At 43.2% G+C, this 23,616-nt stretch overlaps 1 protein-coding gene across 3 annotated transcripts in view; it reads left to right on the forward strand.

Annotated features, from left to right (window-relative positions):
* The window catches only part of PLXNC1 (plexin C1), a 158,867-nt gene that overhangs the window by 6,815 nt on the left and 128,436 nt on the right, over positions 1-23,616 (forward strand). For all 3 annotated transcript variants that reach the window (XM_054442098.2, XM_054442100.2, XM_054442099.2), the window contains exon 2: positions 13,325-13,465. In XM_054442098.2, coding sequence (XP_054298073.1) covers positions 13,325-13,465 — 141 coding nt within the window. The remainder of the gene's footprint in view (positions 1-13,324; positions 13,466-23,616) is intronic.

Genomic DNA, 23,616 nt, shown 5'->3' on the forward strand with positions numbered 1-23,616 from the left:
CTATTGTGCTGTACACCAGAACCAATTCCACACACCAGACATTCTCTCCAAGGGTCCATTCTTTACAACATCAATCCTGATACCAATTTCTATCCTAGTCATGTACAGTTGGTTGCATGGAATAAAGATTTACTTGAGTAAGCTCAGATAAAGGGATGAGGGATACTGTGGACAGAAACACATGGAATTACATGGTAATCTAGGAATAAAAGCAATGCTGTGTAATGGTTATATGCACAGTCACTGGAACCAGGTCAATTGGGGCCAAAGCTACCAGTTACCAGTTGTGGGACTGTAGACAAATTATTCAACCTTTCTGTGCCTCAGTTTCTTCATCTATAAGTAGGGATCCTCTTGGTTTCATAGGATTATTGTCTGGATTCACGAGTTAATAAGTATAGAATGAATACTACTAACTGCTTGACTCATAGTAAATGTTATGTCTGTGTTTACTATCATTACCATCATTACTACTAATAGTATTAGGACAGGCTCCTTGATATGCAGTTGGAAGGTGGTTCCACATTCAAGGCAGCTTAAAGGAGCTCAGTCAGCATCAGCAAATGATGGATGCTCCTTCCTTAGTCTCCCTGTTAACATGACTTAGCCTGGCTGTTTTGCACCATCCTCCTACCAAATGACCTCCTCTGCTTCCTCAAACATCTACTCCCTCCCACCTGAGTATGCCTCGGGCCTGCATTGATCCCCACTGTCTATCTTTTTTTTTTTTTTCTTGAAACAGGGTCTCACTCTGTTGCCCAGGCTAGAGTGCAGTGGCACAATCTCGGCTCACTGCAACTACCTCCTCCTGGATTCAAGCGATTCTCCTGCCCCAGCCTCCTGAGTAGCTGGGACCACAGGCAGGTGCTATCATGCCCAGCTAATTGGAATAAAATCATTTCTTAAACAATATGGTTCCTGGAGGAGAGACACTAGAAACTTTTTTTTTTTTAAACAGAGTCTCACCCTGTCACCTAGGCTGGAGTGCAGTGGCATGATCATAGCTTATTGCAGCCTCGAACTCTTGGGTTCAAGCGATCCTCCCACCTCAGCTTCCCAAGTAGCTGGGACTACAGGCACACACCACCATGCCAGGCTGATTTTTTATTTTTATTTTTGGTAAAGATGAGGTCTTGCTATGTTGCCCATGCTGGTCTCAATCTCCTGAGCTGAAGCGGTCCTTCTGAAGTGCTAGGATTATAGGCATAAGCCAGCACATTTGCCTCCCACTGTACATCTTAACAGCCTGTCACCTTCGGCTTTGGCTACTAACTGGCAATGACTTTCTGTATTATTTAGTCCAAGTTGCCAGGAGAGAGAGTTGAGTCCAGTTCATCTTTCACACCAGATGATGAGCCTGAGTTCAGTGTAGGGATTTGTAAGCCTTGGGGCAGGTACTGGCCCCTGGTCCGACTAGAAGAGGATCAAACATGCAATTGTCCCCAGCAGGTGCTGCAGGTGGATTCCCTTAGAACAGGATGGTGGAAGAGCCACACCAAGACCAACACCTTGACTACAGTAGCATACAATAGTGTCAAATCTGCCTCCCTTAAAGTTTTTTGATGACCACTCCCTTCCCCAAACATGCATTGGCACACAGATGATGAAGACCGGGAAACCCCAAAGTCAACTTGGGAACAGTGTGTGGCCAGCATGGGTCTAACCTGTTCATCAAAGTGGGGCCATGGCAGTGGTACGTTTTCTTATTGTTTTTTATGAAATGTGCTTATCATTTTTCTTAGTTTTGATTTTCTATCTTGATGAAATGCTAATTTTTATGTGATCACAAAAACAAATAGAACTGTGACGTTCATTTTTCAGTTTCAGTAGTTGATTTTCATGTTGGTTGGATTGTCTGTTCAATAGCTACACATAGTGCTTTCCTTACAGAAGTTACTAGGGGGATTTGGCCCTATTTCCATCCCACCGCCCTGGTCAATGCTGTTATGCAGGGGTCAGCAAACTCTTTCTGTAAAGGGCCAGGTCATCAATATTTTCAGCTTTGCAGGCTGCATACAGTCCATATCACAACTGCTCAATTTTGCTGCTGTAGTGTGAACACAGCCATGGACAATACATAAATGAACAGGCAAGGCTGTGTTCCATTAAAACGTTATGGACACCGAAATGTGAATTCCCTGTAATTTTCACTTGTCATGAGTTATTCTTTTTTTGATTCTTTTCAACCATTTTAAAATGCAAAAGCTATTCTTAGCTCATGGGCCGTTTGAAAAACAGGCAGCAAACCAGATTTGGCCCACAGGTGGTGGTTTGTTGACTCCTGCTATTATAGAAAGAATGAGAGTAAAACAAACCTTTCCCATACAGTCTGATACTCATGGCAAGAGAGATGTGACCAAAAGCTGCTGTGGAAGTCCCAAAAAGAGGCATTACACTCAGCCTGGGAGGATCCGGGAGGCTTCAGAGAGGTAATGCTTGAGCTGCATCTTGAAGCTGAGTGAGAAGGCAGAGAAGGGAGTTCTAGAGAGAAGGCACAGCTTGTGCACAAGCAGGAAGTTGAGTAAGCCTGGGAACCACACGCAGCTCACCAGGCTGCGGAATGTCCAGAAACGAGTGTGCAGGTCCAGATGGTGAAGGGCTTAATGAGACAGGCAAAGGTGGTTGGATTTTATCCTGATGGTTGGTCCTCTAGACTTCCCAAACCTTGCCTTTAAAATAAATGATCAATCGGAAGCTCCATATGAGAAAAAGATTAGAAAATTATCATTAGGCAGGGAGCAGTTGGCGCATGCCCGTAATCCCAGCACCTTGGGTGGCCAAGGCAGGTGGATCACTTGAGCCCAGGAGTTTTAAGACTAGCCTGGGCAACGTAGCAAGACCTCATCTCTACAAAAATAAAAATAAAAATCTTAGCCAGGTGTAGTGGCACATATTTGTAGTCCAGCTACTTGGGAAGCTGAGACAGGAAGATCACTTGAGCCCAGGAGTTCAAATCCAGCCTGAACAACATAACACGACCCTGTCTCTTGAGAAAAATTATCATTGACTTGGTTCTCTTTGTAAGACCAACTACCAAGTGCTGGGAACACGGGAGGAAGCAGGGTTTGGGAGTTTCCGGAGCCCTACAACTTGCCACACCCCATCCAGGCCTGTCCCTGAGGCATCTCCAAGGAACTTCTAGAGCAGGGTGTGAAAACCATGGCTAAGGTTGATGGAGTACAACAGCGGGATTATAAACAGACACAATCTGAATGTGTTCTAGAAAGATTACTCAGAACATAAAGTGGCTGCAATAAGGTTGGAGGCAAAGCACCTTATTAGAAGGACTATCATTTGTTCAAATACTTTCTTGAGCTCCTATTATGTGCCAAGCAATGTGTGGAGATATTTATATCATGGTAAATAGGGCAGACAATAAACATTTGGCAAATTAATAGTTACTTTTACGTTAATATGATAGCTAAAATTTACAGCGCACCTACTGTATATCATTATTCTAAGCACTTTACCAATATTAACTCATCTAATCCTCACTGTAACTTTACAAAATGGGCTGTATTATTACTACCATTTTAAAGATGAAGAAACGGAGGCACTTCACTAAACAGGTAATGTAGCAGAGGCATTTGGGGGTGTGGGTGTTGGGGTAAGTGCTATTTAAGGAGGCCGAATTGACACCAGGAATATAAGAAAGGCCGGTTGCAGGTTTCCCATGCAGATCTGGGAGGAGCACTGCTGGCAGACTGGAGGGCACGTGCAAGGACTCAAAGATGGAACATCCTGGTCTTGGTGGTTGTGGAGAGCAAAATGCTAGTGTGGTTGAGGCTAGGGAGGTAGAGGGGAGAGTATGAGGGGAGGAGGCTGGAGAAGGAAGCAGCAGGCCTAGCCTGCAGGCCTCCTTGGCAGTGGGAAGGCGATTAGATTTTCTTCTCCGAGCACAGGAGAGCCTTTGAAGGGGAGTGAAATGATTGGATTTGAATTCCTAAATAACGGCTGCCCTGTGGGGAATGGATGAGAGATTGGCCACAGTGGAAGAAGGAAAACCTGCAGGAGGCTCCTGCAGTAGTCCAGGCAAGAAATAATGTCACCTTGGCCACGAGCAGTGGTGACAAATATGGAGAGAAACAGATGGATTTTGTTTATTGCAATCATTCAACTGAGGGACATTGAAGAGCTGAACTGAGGTTGCAGCAATGAGGATGGAGAGGAGGGATGAAGTGAAATAGGTTTTTAAGATGTGGAGGACCAATTAGAGGATAAGTTTAATTTTTGTTGATTTTTAGATGCCTTGGGACATCCAGGAAGACAGGAAGAGTTGCTAAGTAGGGAGTTGGCAATGAAGTTAGGAGTTGGGGATCCGCTCCATAAACCTTAGAATGTGCCAGGCCCTGTGTCAGGCCCCACACATCCCTGTTTGGGCTATATGTGCACTGAGGGGAGTAGCCAGGTCTGGCTCATCTTTCTTTCCCAGGCATCTATCAGGTTGGCTAACACATGGTGAGTGAGCCCTCAGTAAGTGTTTCTAGAACTGGAAAGAAGGTACTCTTCATCTGGTGGAGAAGATAGTGATTATAGCATGGTGAGATGAGTGCGTCCAAGAGGAGTTGACACTGGGGCTCTGTTTTGAGGAAAAGTAAAAGCTGGGCAGCGACAGGGAAGAGTATTTCCTTTTGACTCCCTTCCCAATTAGCCAGGATTCCTTGTCATCCCGTCTCCCCGCAACCTGACTGAGGAAGCGTGTTACCTAACACACCAGCTGTTCCTGATCATCGCCCCTTGGTCTTCTCCTGAGGCTCCTTTCTCTATCATTGGCCCCTTTTAAAAATTGGATTCCGAGTGCAAAGCCTTGCTTCTCTGAGGCAATAGAGGAGGGAATAGCCTGGAGCAGCTGGTGGCTGTAGGTGTAACCTAGTGTCAGCCCCCGCACTTAGCAATATGTTTCTTCATAACCCTGCAGAGCTCTTGTGCTGTAGACCTCTAATGCAGCCTGTAGACCCCCTGACAGAATAATGTTTTTTAATGCATGAAATGAAAACATTGGATTGCAAAATAGGCGTAATATATTAATATATCGATCTACCAAAATGTTTTTTCAATTACAGGTATAGTAATATATCTTAACACATTCAACAGCAAGATCTAGAGGCAGTAACTACCATAATTTCAAAGTAGAGATGAGCATAAATGATGCTTTGAGATATCTGCACAACTATCAAATAATATGAAAATATCTGATTTCTTTTGGTGACAAAGTCACAGGTTCAGTAAATACTGCTGTGACCTGAATCCGTGATTAAAGGAAATGCTAAGTTCCAGTTAGAGCTCCCTAGAATAAAGATTTTTTTTTTCATCCAGTTTCATGGATTCCCTGAATTCTGTTCATGAACTGTGGATATCAGTGGAGCCCCACTCTAACCATTCATTTTGGTTACCAAGTGTTTCAGAAACCAATGACACGAAATGCAAAGTTTTGCATTTTATTTCAAAACTCATTTGACTGGTTTATTTTGACAATAGGGAGATTGTTCCCATCTGTATTTTACAGATCAAGTACTTGGTCAACAGCAAGTGCTCCATAAATAATAGGTGGATGAGTGGATGGGTGGGTGGATGAGTGGATGGGTGGGTAGAGAAAGCTCAGAAAGGATAAATGACTGTCTAAACACTTACAGCTCATAAGTAATAGAGCTTGAACTTGAAACCACATATTTTTTACTCTAAATCACTTGTTCTTTCTATTCTTCCATGCTACCATCAGCTACTTTTATTTGAAAGAACACAATGATAGAGCATTGTTCTTAAAAATATGCATTTGAATCATGGGAAAGGACAATCCTATTATTATTTGCTTTGGTCAGAGCACACCTAAAGTACTCTGTTTACTTCTTAGAGGCACGTTTTAAGTACACTGAATCTGTTGACTGTTGATGGACTGAGATGGCGAGAGACCCAGAAACTGTCTCTTACAAGCTATCGATGAGCTATGGATGTGAAATTCAGAGAAGGCCAATTTACATGGTAATGGGAGGTCTGGGGTGGTTTTCTATTGCTCCCCAAGGCAGAACCAAGGCCCACTATTTACAAGGGACCAATCTTGGCTCAATTAAAGAACTCAGTAATGATTAGGCCTACTTATCAATGTATCATAGTTGCCTGATGAGATATTGACTGAAAGTATTCAAACATTGACCCGTGTATTTATTTATCCCTTTGATAAGCATTTATTGACAACCTACTCCATGCCAGATGCTGAGGTGGATGCTGCATTCGAAGTGTAGAATACAATACTATTGAAGATAGTCGATCTTATAAAGATGGAGTCTACTGGGAGACAGTAAGTTTTTAAAAACAATAGTTATAATAAGTATTTTGAAGGAAATAAATGGAGTGCTGTGATTCAGAATAAAAACTGAGGTAGGAACGGGAAGAGCTATGGTCATGTGTCCACGAGTAGGTGACATTCAACTTGAAACCTGACAGATTGAAAAGAGCCAGCCTACAAGGGAGTGAAGGGGGGTGGGGCTAGAAGAAGTAGCAAGTGCAAAGGCCCTGAGGCAGAAAGATGGCGATGTGTCCAAGAGTCTGAAAGAAAGCGACTGGACTTGGAGCGCAGAAGCAGAGTGCAGGAGGAGAAGAATGGCGAGGAATGGGTGTGAAGACGTCATCAGGGATCAGCTCAGGGAGAGTCTGGGGAGGCATATGGATTCAGTTCTCAGCATTGTGATGGGAAGCCATTGGAGAATTTTAGTCAAGGTAGTAACAGGACCTGTTTCATATTTTAAAAGATCACTTTGGCTACTGGACAGATAATAAATTGAAAGTTAAAAGGGAGACACCAAGAGACTCTTGCACTAGATTGGGAGGGAAATGAATGGACACTTGGGCTGAATAGAGCCTGTAGAGATAGAGAAGGTGAATTTGAGATTATTGGGAAATTCAACTGAGATTTTTAATGTATTGGATGTGGGGAGTGACAGAAAGAGAAGAGTCGAGGGTGATTAGTGGTGCCGTTGACCGTGATGGGGAGCAGGGCCAGAGGGAAGAAAAGTCTAGATAACCATTTGTCAGCAACTCTGAAACCATGTCACAGATTTCAGTGGTTCTTAACAGGGGATGATGACATTTACTTAGGAGATGTTGAGAAATGTTGGGGAGCGACTTTCACAGTAGTCAACATAATGGAGGGCACTGCTTTGTGGACAGGAGTGAGGAATGCTAGAAGTCCCGCATCACACGGGACAGCTCCCATGATGAGGAGCCATCCCATGTAGAATGCCAGTTGTTTCCTCCTGGAAAAGCACTGGTGGACTGAGTCTCTTTCAATTCTAAGAACCTAGGGCCGGGCGTGGTGGCTCACATCTGTAATGCCAGCACTTTGGGAAGCCAAGGTGGGCGGATCATGAGGTCAGGAGTTCAAGACCAGCCTGGCCAACATAGTGAAACCCCATCTTTACTAAAACTACAAAAATTAGCCAGGCATGGTGGCAGGCACCTGTAGCTACTCGGGAGGCTGAGGCAGGAGAATCGCTTGAACCTGGGAGTCAGAGGTTGCAGTGAGCCGAGGTCGTGCCACTGCACTCCAGCCTGGGCAACACAGTGAGACTCTGTCTCAAAATAATAATAATAAAAAAAAAGAATCTAGGAAAATGCAGTTTTCACACTATCTGCCATTCATATCTTTTTGTGAATTATTTGAGTCAGGTCGTCTTTTTATAAGTAATTGACTGAAGTTAGCCATAGGGAGGAGAAGGAGGTTTGGTGGGGGTGGGGAAGGGACATAAAGCAGGAAGAAGGAAGGATGAATCTTGGAGAGTGGGACTTTGCTGGTGGGTTGGCCTGGGTGGCTGGGGACACTGGGGCCTGTGGAGGGAGGGGAGAGGGTAGAAGGTGGTGAAATACAAGCTTCACAACCTTGCATGCTTCCCACGGCTGTGCTGTACACCAACGATGTTGCCTGGTCTAGAGGCTGCCCAGCTGTGTCCCTAAGTACACTTTGAACATCTCCTTTTGATCATTTGGGTCCCCAGTGTAAATTCTTCCTTCAGACGATCAGAGAGCTGCCATAACTTAGTCAGATCCCGGTCAACACTGTATACACTAGAATGGAGAACAGCAACCCGAGCCTTCCTGGCTAATAAAATCACTGTCCGACTTGGGCAAATAGTTGTCCTTTCCATCTCCTTAGCTGGATAAAAATAATCTGATTATTTTCAAATACATGATTTCATCTGGACCTCACAACAACACTGAGAGGCAGGGCATGTGGTATTATTGGGTCCATTTTACAGATACAGTCACTGAGGTTCAGGAGACTTAACTTGCTGGAATCAAGCAGTCTATAAGGCACAGAGCAGGGGCCAGAACTTGGGTGCAGGGCTCCTTCAGGGATTTCCTAATGGCAAGTGGGCCCCTTGGGAAGTAACAGAAAATGATGAAACTGCTTCAAAACAAATGGATCCCAAAAGGAACAGAATATAAAATTAACTGCCCAAGAAAGGCATTTTATCATATACAAGAAATTGATAGGTACCCAGTTGGTATTTCCTCCCAGCTGGTAAGGTAAAATCAACATACAGGAATCTTTTTAGCACCTTCTGGGTAAAACACTTGACTCTTGCTTGGTGCTCAACACTGGAGGCCCCAGTTTTGTGCCCATTCCCTCCCGATGATGCCGCAAAATCGAGCATGGCTGCGAGCCCCCTGCCCGAACCTTGATGAGCCGGGCCATCTTTCACATGGTAGGGGCAGGGCCAAGCTGTGGCTCAGCTCTAGAGGATGCCTTTCACACCCTGGAATGCATGACTGGCACCCCCTGCAGTTGTGCAGTCGCACAATGGGGGAGTGTTTATTAGTGTCCATGAAAAATCATATGAAGCAGCTGCAAAGAAGTCTAATTGTTTTCCTCATGATATGCCCATGACTCCCTGCACACACACACACACACACACACACACACACACACCTCAGGAGCTTTGGTCCCAGTTTGCTATATCAGGCCCAAAGCTCTTTCTTTCAGCCCAAACATCGTTTGAGCCAAGGTAGCTTTCTCCTCCAACTGAGAAAAGTTTCCCTCTTAGAGCCGGCAAACGTGTAGGCGTGACGTTATGCTTATACATGGCAGGAAGGAGACGCAGAGTGACAACTCTGAGGGAACCAAGAAAGCCCAAAGGGGAGACAAGGTTTAGAGCGAAATCAAGATCGGATTTTGTCATGAAAGGCAGAACTGGCAAAAGCATCATCACAAGGCATTAACCTTGTTACACAGAGACGAACAAGCAGAGGCTGGGATTCAGAAATAAATTACACATAATAAACTGGACAGAATAGGCTGAGAGCAACATTAGCGATTATGCCCTAAGGGGAGAGAAGGGCAAGATAGAAAATAGGCCCGAAAAAAAGAGAGAAAGAATAATCTCTGGACACGGGGCTGACTGCACTGTTTCCCCCTTCTTCTGCCTGGCTCCCTGGGTATTAACCTCACTTTTGTGAGGATGTTTCTCCGGAGCCTGTCTTTCTTTTGTTTTCATTTGCTGCGATAAACATAAGAAAGCCACTCAAAGGGTTCCTTTTCCCATTCACAGGGACCTGTCCATTTCTGTGTGTTTCCAGCACAAAAGAATCCATTTCCATTCAGCCAGAGCAGCCCCTGGAGTTTTCATGAGGTCCAAGCCTCCTCTCCTATTTTCTTCCAGGCTCACTGTTGTAATTGGCTACAAAATCCTGACTGTGGCCAGGGTCCTCCAGGATGGTGAGAGGAACAAGCACTTGTCCACGTCCTGGTCCCTGCAGCTGAGGAAGAACTGCAGTTTAGTGTCCGCTCCAACAAGCTATGATTGTCATTTCTTAAACAGTGACTTGCTTTTGGTTCCAAGTAGCAGAAAACGCAACCAACAGTGGCTTAAACCATGGCAACTATTGTTGACTTAGTAAAATGTTTAAAAGTTGAAGGCCTGTGGCTCAGTGGTGTCTCCAGGAATGTAGAATCTCTTTTCTTTTCCCTGCACCAATCTTAGCATGTTGCTTTCTATCCTTCATCTTGAATCTCATGGAAACAGAATGGTTGCCACGAGTCTACACGTGATGAGATCACACAACTGTATTCCAGAGGAGGAAGTGAGGGAAGAGGGCAAACGGATTCTCCTCAAGAGGCTTCTGTTATCAAGGAGGAAACTTATTCCCAGAAATCCTTCCAGTGGACTTCTCACATCTCCCTGCCCAGGACTGGGCCACGTGACCACCCTCAGCTCTAAGGGTTAGGAACGCCAGTGTCTGGCAATAGGGAATGGAGCTGCCATTTGGCTTGGCCCAACGATACCTTCCACCAGGCTTGGGTTCATTGCTATCTGAAGAAAATTAGGCTTCTTCTTGGCAAAGAGAAAATAACTGCCATGGGTGTGGCAGTAACTTGTGTTTTTAAATGAAGTAATGATAGCAAGCATGGGTTATGTGTTGCTATGTGCCAAACCTGTTCTAAGCTTTACTGAGGCTTACGCACAAACTCACCCAGTCCTCATAAAAAGTCTGTGGCATAAAAAGTCTGTGCTCTTATCATCATTTCCATCATATAGAGGAGAAAACTGAGTCACAGAGAGATTAAATCACATGTACAAAATTACTTAGCTAGAAAGTGACAGAGCCAGGAGTCAAACTTAGGTGGTCTGGCTGACTCTCTATGCTATACTGCCTTCATTAGGTAAGATGATAAAATACTTTAAGGAGCACACAGTAAGTATTAATACATGTTAGCTGGTATTATTATTATTATTATTACTATTATCATCTCTTTTTCGTAACCACCCTGCCAATCAGACATATCAGCCTTATTAGATAGTTTAGAAAGCTAACCCCTAACAGGGTTAAATTAATTGCCCAGGTCACACAGTGAGTGAGAACCAAGCTCAAATGTAAACGAGTGCCAGGTGTTCTCTCAAGTTTGAGAATGTTGATTTAATGGCTGCACCACTTACCTATGCTACTTTTTTTTAAGGTAGGGTCTCACTTTGTTGTCCAGGCTGGAGTGCAGTGGCTCAATCATAGCTCACTGTAACCTGGAACTCCTGGACTCAAGCGATCCACCTGTCTCAGCCTCCTAAATAGGTGGGACAACAGGTGTGTGCCACACACCTGGCTAATTTTTTATTTCTGTAGAGATGGGGGTCTTGCTATGTTGCCCAGGCCGGTCTCCAACTCTTGGCCTCAAGCGATCCTCCGCCTCAGTTACCTATACTGCTGATCCCGGACTTACTTTGAAAAAAAACTACAATTGTTGAGGACAGCCAGAAATCAGAGAAGGACACTGGGAAAGGTGAGATGGTAATTTGGGATGGATTTTTCCTTGTTCCGTTTTAGCTTTTGGGCTGCCTCTGTTTTCTTGGATCCAGTCTTTCACAAACAGGATCTCTCATCCCACCTCAGGAAAGGCTACCCATGGTTCGGTGAATTAGAACAGGTACAGTATTAAGCACCTACTGTATACCAGACCTGGATGTACACTGTCCCATCTGGTCCTTGTGGATAATCTACAGTCCACATCCATTACTTTTTCTGTGTTGTGAGATGAAGGGAATGGAGTCCTCTAGCCAGAGATAGTGGTATTAGAACATTCTGGATACCCAGGCAGAGATGATGCCCTGTTCTCCGCGTTAGCCTCTCTGCAGTGCTCAAATATTTAATAAAAATAACAGGCATGGTCAGCTGATCTTACGTTTGCACAATTCTGGATTTATTTTAAAGCAAGATGTGTGGCATGGTTTTACTTATTTTTTTAATCCTAAAGGTCATCCGACTTTTCCTTTTCTGCTCATAGTCATGAGACTTCCTTATCTAAAGAGTGATCTATTGTTCCAATCCTTAGACCCACAGAGAATTTTTTTTCCTTAACTTCAATTTTCACAGGACAGCTCCTCATCTTCCCGTATTGCGTGAAAAGTATCTTTCAACAAGGGAGAAAAAAAAAACTCTAATGAGCTTTCCCTAAATCTTCTTAAACCGAGTTCACTATAGAATATTTTATGCAAAAACATCGCCTTCTCTTAGGTTATGACATCTTTTCCTTGAAAAGTGATCAGGGCATTGGACAAATCCTGGCTAGCTTATCTTTTCCTTGCAGCGCAACCTCAACAAAGAAATATAGATGGCACTTTAAAGGCTTCAGAAATCAATTTAGCCCATAATCCATTTAGTTTAGATGTTAATGAAACTTGGTGGGTTTAAAAATAATGAATATTTAATAAGACATAAATTGAAAGACATAAACACTGTTGGCAATAATATAATGAAGTTAATAAGTCTTAGCCTCTGCGTGGCTACCTCCCCCTCCCCAAATAGGGCTGTTTTAGGAGTTGCTGTGTTGCTTACTGAAGTTTGCTGGCTGCAACTTCAATGTGCCTTTAAAAACCTTAGTACAGTTGGGAACTGAGCTCTGGCAGATAAAGTGTGCTATCACACTGTGTTCAGAAGCTGCAGACGGCAACGGCTCTTCCTAGCTCCATATCTTCCAGAGATTTGTGTAACAAACTCAGTTTCCTGTCGTTGAAGGCAGGACGCAGCACGAAGCACTTCATTCCTTTTAAACAAAAAAGAAAAAGACATTTTGGTCGACACTCTCTCTGCTCTGGGTTTAAAGAGGGGCTTTATTTAATGATCAGGACCAAGCGTGTCATTACATGTGCTCAGAGCCTCAGACAATTTAAATGCCTTCAGGTTGGGAGTTAGACTTTTTGTTTTCCCTTTTAAAAGCATCAGCACCAGGGCCGGCCCTTCAACTTGGTTCCTCCTTAGCTCTGTGGCTTGATCCTACCCATCGTCCGTGACAGTATCTTTGCCTTTTCACCCCCTGAATTAGCTACCCTGTCTTTGGGCTTCCTGTGGTCCCTTTTGGTAAATCTAGAATCCCTCCTTTCTGCCGTCACACCCAACAGGATCGTCCGTGTCACATCTTGGGAAATGTTTGTGTTTAACCTCACAGAAGCCAACGCCTAGCTAAAATGAATTGGCGGCAGGATTTTGAACACAGCCAAGTATAAGATAGTGTGCCTCCCAATTCGGCGGTGGGCTGTCTCTTGGCACTAAAGTGGAATTCAGCTTCTTATATCAGCTGGGGGATGTTAAATAGATGGCCAGCTCGCTTTGGCACTCAGTACCTATTCATACATAGCAAACGGGTTTTCTTTGGTTGGCAGGTATGGTGATTTTGCAAGGTAATGAAAGGCTGCTCCCGGGGAATCTTGTCTAAGAAAATATATGTGGGGCCCAGAAGTGAGATCCTGCCTAGGAGGGCATGAGTGACATTTCATCAGTATAATGAGAAGTATTGTTGTTAAAAATTATTATTTTTTTTTTGTGCGTTTGTGTGCATGTTCAGAAAGAAGGTGATCAACCTGAAAGAGTCCAACCAATCGCATCATCTACCTTGATCCATTCCGACCTGACATCCGTTTATGGCACCGTGGTAATGAACAGGACTGTTTTGTTCTTGGGGACTGGAGATGGCCAGTTACTTAAGGTTGGTTTTCTGTGCCTTCTTCAAATGTCTATTTTAATGGTGATATTTTGTGCTTTAAAAAAACATTTTTTTAATGCTTCTGGGTTATACATGAGACCAAACCAAGAACTTTGTGAACTCCTTAAAGACCCCCAGAAATGGCCTGGAAGAAAATCTGGAATTCTGTATGTAAGAATGCCCCGTAGCCTTGTAATGAAGTATCAGCTACCTTGCTGCCCAGGAGTGCACCAAGATATTCTTCCTTCCTTACTCATAAGCCACCTGGGTGAGGTAAATGGAGGTCTGGTCCCTGCCCCAACCCTGACTCACCTTCCCAAGACATGTAACCTTTTAGTTCTAGCTCCTTTATCATGGAAATGTACAAAGCACCTGATTTCTCACAACTTGAAAGAGATGAGAGACTATAGGGCTTGAAAAGAAGAAAAAACAGGTGTTCTTTCCCTCCAGCCCACTTACCACCCACAGAGGGGGTTTGTTTTCTGCCCTTTGTACCCACACACACCACAGAGAGGTTAGAGATCTAAAATCCTTTGAGACTTCTCTTGACTTTTATCTCAGAGGACTATTTTTTCTCCACTGTATGGACACACCCCGGTCAAGTGCAGGTTTTTATTCACTTATGAGAGGGGAAGAGGGGAGGAGGAGAAAATAAAATCAGAGATACCAAATGACTTGTCTGAAGTTATCTAGCGGTCATCTTATCAATGTCATCAGCAAGCATTTATTGAAGACCTTCTGTGGTCTCCAACACCACTCCTGGTCAGGAACTGCACCATTTCTATGACTAAAGACTGAGATTCTTTGGCCTCTCTGCAGCCATCCATTTACTCTCAGCTCAGATTCTTAATTGAATAATGGTAGATCTGTTTCCCTCAACTGATCTCCCACAGATAACTCGCTGTGTGACTTTAGGTGAATTGCTTAACCTCTCTGAGCCTTCATTTCCTTACCAGTAAAATACAGTTCTACTAGACAACCCAGAAGAACCCTTTCCTCTTCTGATAGTCTCTAATTCTGTCTTCTGCACACGTATTCTCCACCATCCCCATCCCCAAGCCAAACCTATTTACTTGCTCCTGTTTGATCCTGTTTCCAAATATGATCCTGTTTCCACACTTGCTCACACTGTACCTCCTCCAGCCTGAAATGCTTTTTTCTTTTTTCTCTTATTTATGGCACCTTATGTATCTATGCTGTGGCTCAGCTCAAACCCCACCTCCTCTTTGATGACATCTAAGCCTGGAGTGACCTTGCTCCCCTCTCATTTCCTGAAATACTCATGATCTGTGTCATTCTTGTGGCTCATTCCAAATGTCTTGCCTGGAGACCTCACCTTTTCACTGGTGTTTGTCTTGCCTTTCCAACTTGATTTTAAGCCTCGTGAGAAGGGGACCATGAATTCCCACAGCCTAATACAGTGCTCAGTGCCTGGTAGGCATTTGATTTAATCTGTTTTCTTTGGAGGAAACCCAGTAACATATGGGAGGGAGTTTGTTTGTATACACATTCTTTTAAAATATACATTGATCATCTTTCCTGTTGTGTTAGCTTTATTTCCTGGGGAAGGGTAAATACCCATCCATCATTCTACACAAGTCACTAGGTGATGTCTGTCGCTCCACCAACCTGGTCAGGCTTATTGGACCCATTTGCCTGGCAGGAGTTTCCGTCAAGCCTTTCTGGGCCTCCTCACCAATTATCTCTTCAGATTTGGGATGTTTTTGATGAGTGTTTTGACAAGAACACTGTTTACCCAAAGCCGAGCCAACCAAACTGCTACATGGTGAATTGGAGGTGAAGGAACACTCATCTATAAATAGTTCCCCATGGGATGGCCTGGTTTTGCCCGTCCTGTGTGTTCATCCAGCAGCCTGCATGCCGCTGGCCAGCTTTTAGTGATGTTGTGGCAACCAGGGAGTGGACCAAGCTGCAGCTTCACGCTGCTGAGGAGGCCGCGGCCGACCGAAGTCTCGCTCTCCTCAGGGTCTGTATGGGGTACCCATTCAGAAGCCACCTGTGTGGCCTCGTTGTTTTTTTTAGGGTTTGAATAACAAAGGCAGCTTTTTGTTGTTTGTTTTGTGACTGCTAACATTTACACAGTGCTTCCTAGATGCCAAGGGACTCTATATCTTCTAATGAATTCAGTCCTCCCCATGACACAATGGGACAGGCCTACTCTTCCCATTTTACAGATGAGGGAATCGAGGCCCAGAGAAATGGGATAATTGTTGCTCAAGGTCACACAGGGGCAGAGCAGGGATTTGAACCTGGAATGACTTCAGAGACTGCACTAAGATCCCCTATGCTACACTGACTTTGCAACCTCTGCCGCAGACATTGGTACTACTCTCTGAGGATTCCGGGGGCACGTGGGAGACATGTGGATAGGGTTCCATGCCCTGGCGGGGGACACATGCTCCTGGGGTGAGTCAAGCTTCTTAGAGGCTCAGGAAAGAGTCCCAGCTTGAGAATAAGGCAGACCATCTGATTGAGGAAATACCTCACTGGCATGGTAACTTCTTGGGAATTAACACCCACCCCCAAGCCCCCAATAAGAGAGAAGTTCTCTCACTCAGGAGAAGGGTGTGAAGCATGAACTTGAGCTGACTTGCCTCACCAGGCTCCCTAGGGCAGCTCAGTAATGCCCAAGCCTGTCCCCTGTATCCTGTGTACAGACTCTTGGATGTAGCCCCTGAATTTACCCAGAATCCTGAAGACCCAGGATCGTGCGGATGATTTGGAAACTACCGATAATTCTCAAATCCCTTTATTCAGAAGCTTTGAGCTTCTCCCTTGCCAAGGCTTGTCACCAGAACTGTTAGAAAGGACGAACACTGATAGACACAAGCTTGGCTCCTTAAGCCACAGCGTGGGGGAACTAATGAGCGGCAAAAAACAAAACTCAACCCAACGCAGACAGTAGGAGGAGGTTAAGAAAGAGGGCTTGGATCAGCCACAGCCTGACTCATCAGTTTCTGAGTGATCATGAGCTGATGGCATTTTGACATGTGCCAGGCATTGTTGTGTATACCTTGTTGAATGAGAGTCAGGAAACAGCAATTGGGGCCCAACTGCTGTTTTTTACCACCACCGGTAAAAACCTGACTTCTTAAATCTCTGCAAATCCTGTGAGTTTTAATATAATTTGGTGCAATTTTAAGCCTCATGTTATTTAAATAATTTTTCCTTATTGTAAAGGTAATATATGCTCATGTAAAAAGTTGCAGAGTCGTGGGGGGTGAGAGGACAACAAAGAAAAAATTACCCCTAATCGTGTTGTGCAGAAGCAACTGCTGTCAGCATTTTGGATTCTCTATTTACGTAGTTGAGGTCGGATTTTGCATCCTTTTCTTCAGTTAGTGAGGGAAAATGCTTATATTAAAATGTTATTGCAAACCCTTTGTAAAAAGTATTTTTAAATAACTATATCATATTCTGTTATCTGGGTACATTATTTTGAACTTAAGCTAAGATACTGGATCACTTTTAAAGTATCTTTAAAGACATATATTTTCCAAGGAAGACGGCATTACCTCCAAAGGTAAGATTTCACTGATAATCTATGAAGAAACTAAAGGCTACAGTATGCCAGTACCTTTACTGTCCTCCTTCTCTTGCCTATAGACCTAAGTCCCTTTATAAGATTTTGGGGAAATAGAAGGAATTTAGAGCTCAAAGCGTCCTTTGAGAGCACCTAATCTGCTCTTTTATTTTATCGGTGTACGGTCCCATGGTCGTGAGGTGAGTTATGTCTAGTCACCCCCGCAGTTATTTCCCCATCCTGCTCTTTTTCGGAACATGATTGCATGCTGGATTTTTTTCAGTCGTCAGCATCTCCACTGAGATCAGCTGAAAAGTATGGTCACACTGAACTCAGCTTTGGGGAATTCACATTGCACGTGTTGCACAGTGTACGCATTTCTGTAAACACACAGCAAGTCTTTCTCCAGATTATAGTACAGCCTATCATGTGCTTTGGATTCCTTTGAGCTGACTCTGTTGCCCATAGAAAATTGTCCTTATTTCAAAGGCAGAATTGCATATTTTGAGCTTTTCCAGGTGGTAAAGTAAGTAATAACAGAATATGCATGAAATTTGAAATTTGTAACTTTATGCATGCCCATTAACCTTCCTTGTAAGCATAGAAGATAAGAAGGCAATGGGCAAGGAAGAATAATCGCTAACATTTCTGAGCTCTTCCTGTGTGCTGGGCATTAGAACCAGCATCTGCACGGGTTAACTGGTTTAATCCTTACCAGTCAATACTCTCACCATCCCCACTTTATAAATGAAAAAACCTGAGGCCTCGAGAGGTTAGGTATCTTGTTCAAGGTGCTCTGAACCAAAATAATCTGTCCCAGAGCCCGAGCTTCTATCCCCCAACTAAACTGCATTAACTCTTGCAGAGCTTAGTAGAGTCTGAGGGCTGGTTTTTGTTATATTTCTTTCTAATACTGGGGTATAAGGGTTGACACCAAGATGCAGATGTTTGAGGTTTCATAAGAAGGGGCCGGGAACCCTGTGGTTTAGTTTGTTCCTATTTGGGGATGGCTTCCTGGCAACCCAGCTGAGTGCAGAGCCCGCTCCTCTCTGAGCTGCACGTAGTCCATGGGGGTCTCTGAATCTCCTTTGGGGCCCCAGCTTTACCCCAGTGGGCTCCTTTATAGGAAAGGTAGGAATTCTATATTCAAGTTGCTGTTTTGAATGGTGTCAGCAGTAAAGACTAGTGTCTCCCCGACCTCCCAGGGACTGCAGTAGGATTCGGGACACGGGAAGCTGTATCACACAGCTCTATCCTGTCCCCATATCCAGTCTTGAGGTATTTCCTATGTGCTTGGGGTCAGACTGGTTACCTATGTGTCCCTCTACTCCCACTGAATGGCTTTCTTTTGTTTATTTTTTTTCTTTTTTGAGCCAAGGTCTGGCTCTGTTGCCCAGGCTGGAGTGCAGTGGTGCAGTCTCGGCTCACTACAACCTCTGCCTCCCAGGCTTAAGCGATCCTCCCACCTCAGCCTCTTGAGTAGCTGGGACTATAGACCTGTGCCCCCACACCTGGCTAATTTTTTTGTATAGACAGGGTTTTGCCATGTTGCCCAGGCTGGTCTCGAACTCCTAGGCTCAAGAGATCCTCCCACCTCAGCCTTCTGAGCTGGGATTACAGGCATGAGCCACTGCACACGGCGCCACTCATGGATTTCGTTTATTCAAATAACAGCAAAATTAAACCAGTTCCAAAAAGTTCTGTCCGAATTCAAACAGGAGCAAAAACTCTGTACTACCTAAAGAGTCTGCCTTGACTCTGGTTATTGAAGTTTTTGAATGGACGTAAGAGAAAAAAATCTTTTGTAAAGACAAGCTGTACTATATACCCAGAAAATGTTCAAATAAGGAATAGGAGAACTTGGGGAACCTAGAACAGGACCTGGGACCGGAAGTGGTGGTGGTGGTGGGGATGACTGAGCTAACAGACCAAAAAGTTAAAACAGGAGGAAGTGTCAAAACTTGGAAGTGGGTTCATTAGTTGGCTGTTTAGGATGTCATGTGAAGCCTACTTCAAGTTCTCCCCACCTCATTAATTCCAATTTATGAGTTTGCAGGGACTCCCCAGTTTGAAACTTTTAGTCCCATATAATCCACAAATCTAGAACCTGTGGTTCAGACTGTATGCTTCTCTTACTACCTACACTGCAATAAATAGATTGGAAACAAAAGAGAAATTTGCCTTAATCTTTATATTTCATCTTTGTTACTCCTAACTACTGAGGCACATTAAATACTTACCTTGCTTTCTCCTGTGTGTGCGTGTGTGTGTGAGCGTGTGTGTGTGTGTGTGTGTATGTAGGCATGCACGTGCATATGTGTGTGTGAGCTTGTGTGTGTGTATGTGTGGTTTAAGTCTCCTTCCCAGCATTTCTCAGAAACTGCTTATGGAAAAAAATAATAATAAATGAAAGGGTTGGCTTGCTTGCCCTTCAACTGGTTAGCCCCACAGAGTGAGGCATAGGAAATTAAATTTGGCATAAAATATTATAGCTTTTTGAACACCCGTGGCTTTTCCATCTCATGGTAATCGTAAAGAAAAAAAAATAGTCTTTTGTTTAATTTTTCTCCCCCCTCCTTTTCCTCACCATGGTATCCTTCCTGTGGGTGGTCTTGAACCTGTCTTGCAGTTGTATGGTGTTGAAGTCTCCACTCAGTTCATTTCAGCAGTGTAGTTGGGAGTTTTCTATGCAATAAAAATCCCAAGGCTAGTTAATAGTCTACCGTGAGGCTGCAGGAAGACGTCGACAGAAACAATATGTTGACATGAACTGAAATTCTCCATCAGAGAAAATTTGTTTTCTACACAGGCTTCAGCTGGAAAAAGCTGAAGAGCCCTATAAAATCTTGAATGCTAATAGCGTCGTTTTTCATTTAATAAATATTTATTGGGCACCTTGTGTGTGCCAGGCACTGTTCTGGGTGCTGAATATACAAAGGTGAACAAAACAGACAATGCCCTTGCTCTCCTGGTGGGAAGAAAAAGACAGAAAACAAGTAAATGGATTAATCAGCGATAAAGACACGTCAGATAGTGTTATGAAGAAAATACAGTGATGGGTAGAGAGTGACAGAGGTGTTCAGCGGAGAAGTGATCAGGGAAGGCTTCTCAGAGGAGGTGATGTTGGTGACTTGAAAGATGAAGGAGTATACAAGCATACACATGGAGAAGGTTCAGATTGACTTCAGATTAGATCTATATTAAGGTCGTATCCTGGAAGATAAAAATCCACATCGTGCCCAAGGAGTGTGTGTGTGAATTGGATGAGATTTCTCTTATGCAAAATTCAACCCATTTTGGGTTTTTGTGACTCATTGTTACTTCCTGCATTGCTTCACTGATCATATTCTTTTTCCGAGGCTGCCCACCTAAACTGAGCTGAGGAAGGAACGTTTCCCTTGCTCCAGTCTTGCTGGCTTTTGTCTCTGTGTTGATATTCTCATGAAGTTTGCAATTAGAAAGTCCAAGTGTTCCATTAGTGCCTGTGGGCTGGGGCTCGGGCTAGGTGAGAGATGATATGAACACCGTCCTGTCCTTTAGTCATCTGAGAGAGATGAGACTCCAGGGGCCACAGAAGCAGAAATCCCTCACCCCTCTGTGTAGCACATTTGGGACCTTTGTGGTGAAAACTAAAACTTCCTCTTGTCTGTCCTCAGTATTATGGAGAGCATTGTTTGCATAATCTAGCAAAAAGAAAAACAATTTGACTCACTCACCCTCAAGGATTTTTAAATTTAAATTTTATGTATTTATTTTTAAGGTAATACAGTGATATTGTTTAAAACTCAAAAGAACCAAGAAAATATTCCGTGAGAGTCACCTGGTCTTGACTTCCAAGGCAACCAATGATAGCAGTTTCATGGGTATCTTTCCAGAGATAGTTTATATCTGTCTCCATGCAAAAGAGTGAAGATATTCTTCCTCCCTTTTGTTGAAACATAAAACACAGTAAACATATATGTTATATATGTAAAAATACCTGTATATGTAAATATGTCTATATTTATAGATATATGTACATATTTCATATAACTTTAAATATAACACAAAGAGCTTTCTAATTATTTTTATAGCTAAATAGTATTTCCTTGTTTGTACTGTAGTTTACTTAACCAGTTCCCTATTGCTGGAGATTTAAGTTGTTTTAATCTTTTCTTTATAACATACAATGCTACAATGAATATATGTCATTTCATATATATATGTGTGTGTGTGTTTGTGTGTGTGTGTATATATATGTGAGGGGCTGCAGGGTCCAAGGGTATGTGCTTTATAATTTTGATAGATGATGCCAAATTACCTTCTAAAGAGGTCTGGCTTCCACCACTGAGGAAACATACTAATTTAAACCCAGCAACTATGGCTATCAGGACGAGCTTCAGTGCAAGCCACGCTAAGTAGCTTTTTCAGGAAACTGATTGGTAAATCCTGGACCACAGAACTTTTTGATAACTTGTAAAAAAAGAAAGAAAGAAAAACAGAGAGAGAGAAAGAAAGAAAGGGAAGGAAGGAAAGAAAGGAAGGAAGGAAAGAAAGAGAGAGAGAAAGAAAAAGAAAGAGAGGTAGGGAGGAAAGGAAAGGAAGGGAGGGGAGGGGAGGGGAGGGGAGGGAAGGGAAGGGAAGGAAAAGCTTCTTTGCCACAATTCAGAGTTCTAGAGAGAATATTGGTGCTTCATTTCCAAGGTACCAAGTAAATAAATCAATGTTGCACCCAACTAGATCTTTCCAGGTGCTGACCATCTGCATCAATGATACTCCAAGAGTAAATAAAATAAGCCCTCAATAAAAACTGCAGTGCAGCTCCTAATTTACGTAAAATGGATGAGTGGTGGTGTAAAGTATGTTTTTACTTTGTTATTTTAAAGCAAACCCCACAGACACGATGTCATTTCACCTCAACATATTTCGTTATGCATCTCTCAAAAACTAGTTATTTTCTTAAATAATTGTAACCATAATGCCATGATCACAGCTAATAAAATTATCAGTCATTCTTTAGGATCACTTACTATCCAGTCTGTGTAACTAAATATTCCCAACTGATTCAAAAAGGTATTTTAAATGGTTTTGTTCAAATTGGTATCTGCACAAAGTCCTCAAACCAAATTTGGTTGTTCTATTATCTAGAGCAGTCTCCTCCCTTACTTTTATTCCCTGCTACTGACTTCACTGAAAAAACCAGGTATTTTGCCCTATAGAATGTCTCTTATCATATGTTCGGCTTTTTGCTTCCTTGTGGTGTCATTTAGCTTGTTCTTCTACTCCTGCTTCCTAGTGCTAAATGGAAGTTAGCGCTAAAGACTTGATTAGATTCAGTTTCAACCTTATTGGCAAGAATACATTATGGGTGGTGCTGCCCAATGATGCTTTTGCCGTGATGAATTCCTGAAGAGATGCCAGGGCAGCAGCTTCTCTTCTCTTGATCCTTCCTTAAGAATATTTCTATCAGTGTTTGTTTAAAAAAAAAAAAAACTGGCTTCCTGTTTCTCTTTCCCTATACAACTGCTTTCCAGAACCAGATCAGCTGAATCTGAGCTGATTAATACAGCTAATGAATTAGAGAGAGCAAATCCTGGCAAGCCCATACCTTGGTCAGTGCCTGTCCCTTGGCTTCACTTACAGGGTTCTGTAGAGCAGTGTTAGCCAAGAGAACTTTCTGTGGTGATAGAAATGTTCTACATCTGTACTCTCCAATATGGTCACTATAGGTAGCTAGTGAACACTTGAAATGTTGCTAGTGTTTTTAATTAAATGTAAATTTTTAATTAAATTTACATAGCCATTATGTGGCTAGTGGCTATCATATTTGATAGTGCAGCTATAAAGTCATTTTAAAATGACTTGAGACACACACCTTTCCCGCCTCCCTTAGGACCTAACTGCTTCTGTTTTAAAAAGAGCTTTTAAGAAGTCGTATTTCATATGTTTGGTTAGTGAGATTGACTTTTACAAAGCTGCTGCTGAATTTGGTGAGCAGTCCAAGGGCTTCAAGTGAGACACTATTTGCACCAAATCCACCTGGGCTTGGCCCAAGCAGATGATGGAAGGAAGTCACTGATCGCAGGGCAAAGCTAGACTCGGGCCCAGGTCCTGGAAAGGGGAAGTGAATGCGGGAAGTTCTCTGTGTGCAAAATTGATAAAAAGCCTTTGGCTAAACAGCAAATACTTAACTGCCATCAGGATATGTGGGAACAGGCATATTATTGATTAGTAGATGTGTGAAGTAGACTTTGTCCAAAAAGAATCTCACGTGCCAAATTTTTCTTTTCAAACCATGCACCCAATGTGGCTGATGTCTACAGTGGTAGAGATATGAATATGGATAATCATCTGGATGTGTTCAAACTGACAAAATGTTGAACACCTTCACTTTTCAAAGTAGTGGGTACAAATTCTGTTAGGTACAAAGATGATTAAAGGTTAGGTACAAATGTGATTAAGACATGGTCCCAGGCCGGGCACGGTGGCTCACGCCTGTAATCCCAACACTTTGGGAGGCAGAGGTGGGCAGATCACCTCAGGTCAGGAGTTCGAGACCAGCCTGGCCAACATGTTGAAACCCCGTCTCTACTAAAAATACAAAAATTAGCTGGGTGTGGTGGCGCATGTC

This window comes from Pongo pygmaeus, chromosome 10 (genome assembly GCF_028885625.2).
Source record: "Pongo pygmaeus isolate AG05252 chromosome 10, NHGRI_mPonPyg2-v2.0_pri, whole genome shotgun sequence".
NCBI lineage: Eukaryota > Metazoa > Chordata > Mammalia > Primates > Hominidae > Pongo > Pongo pygmaeus.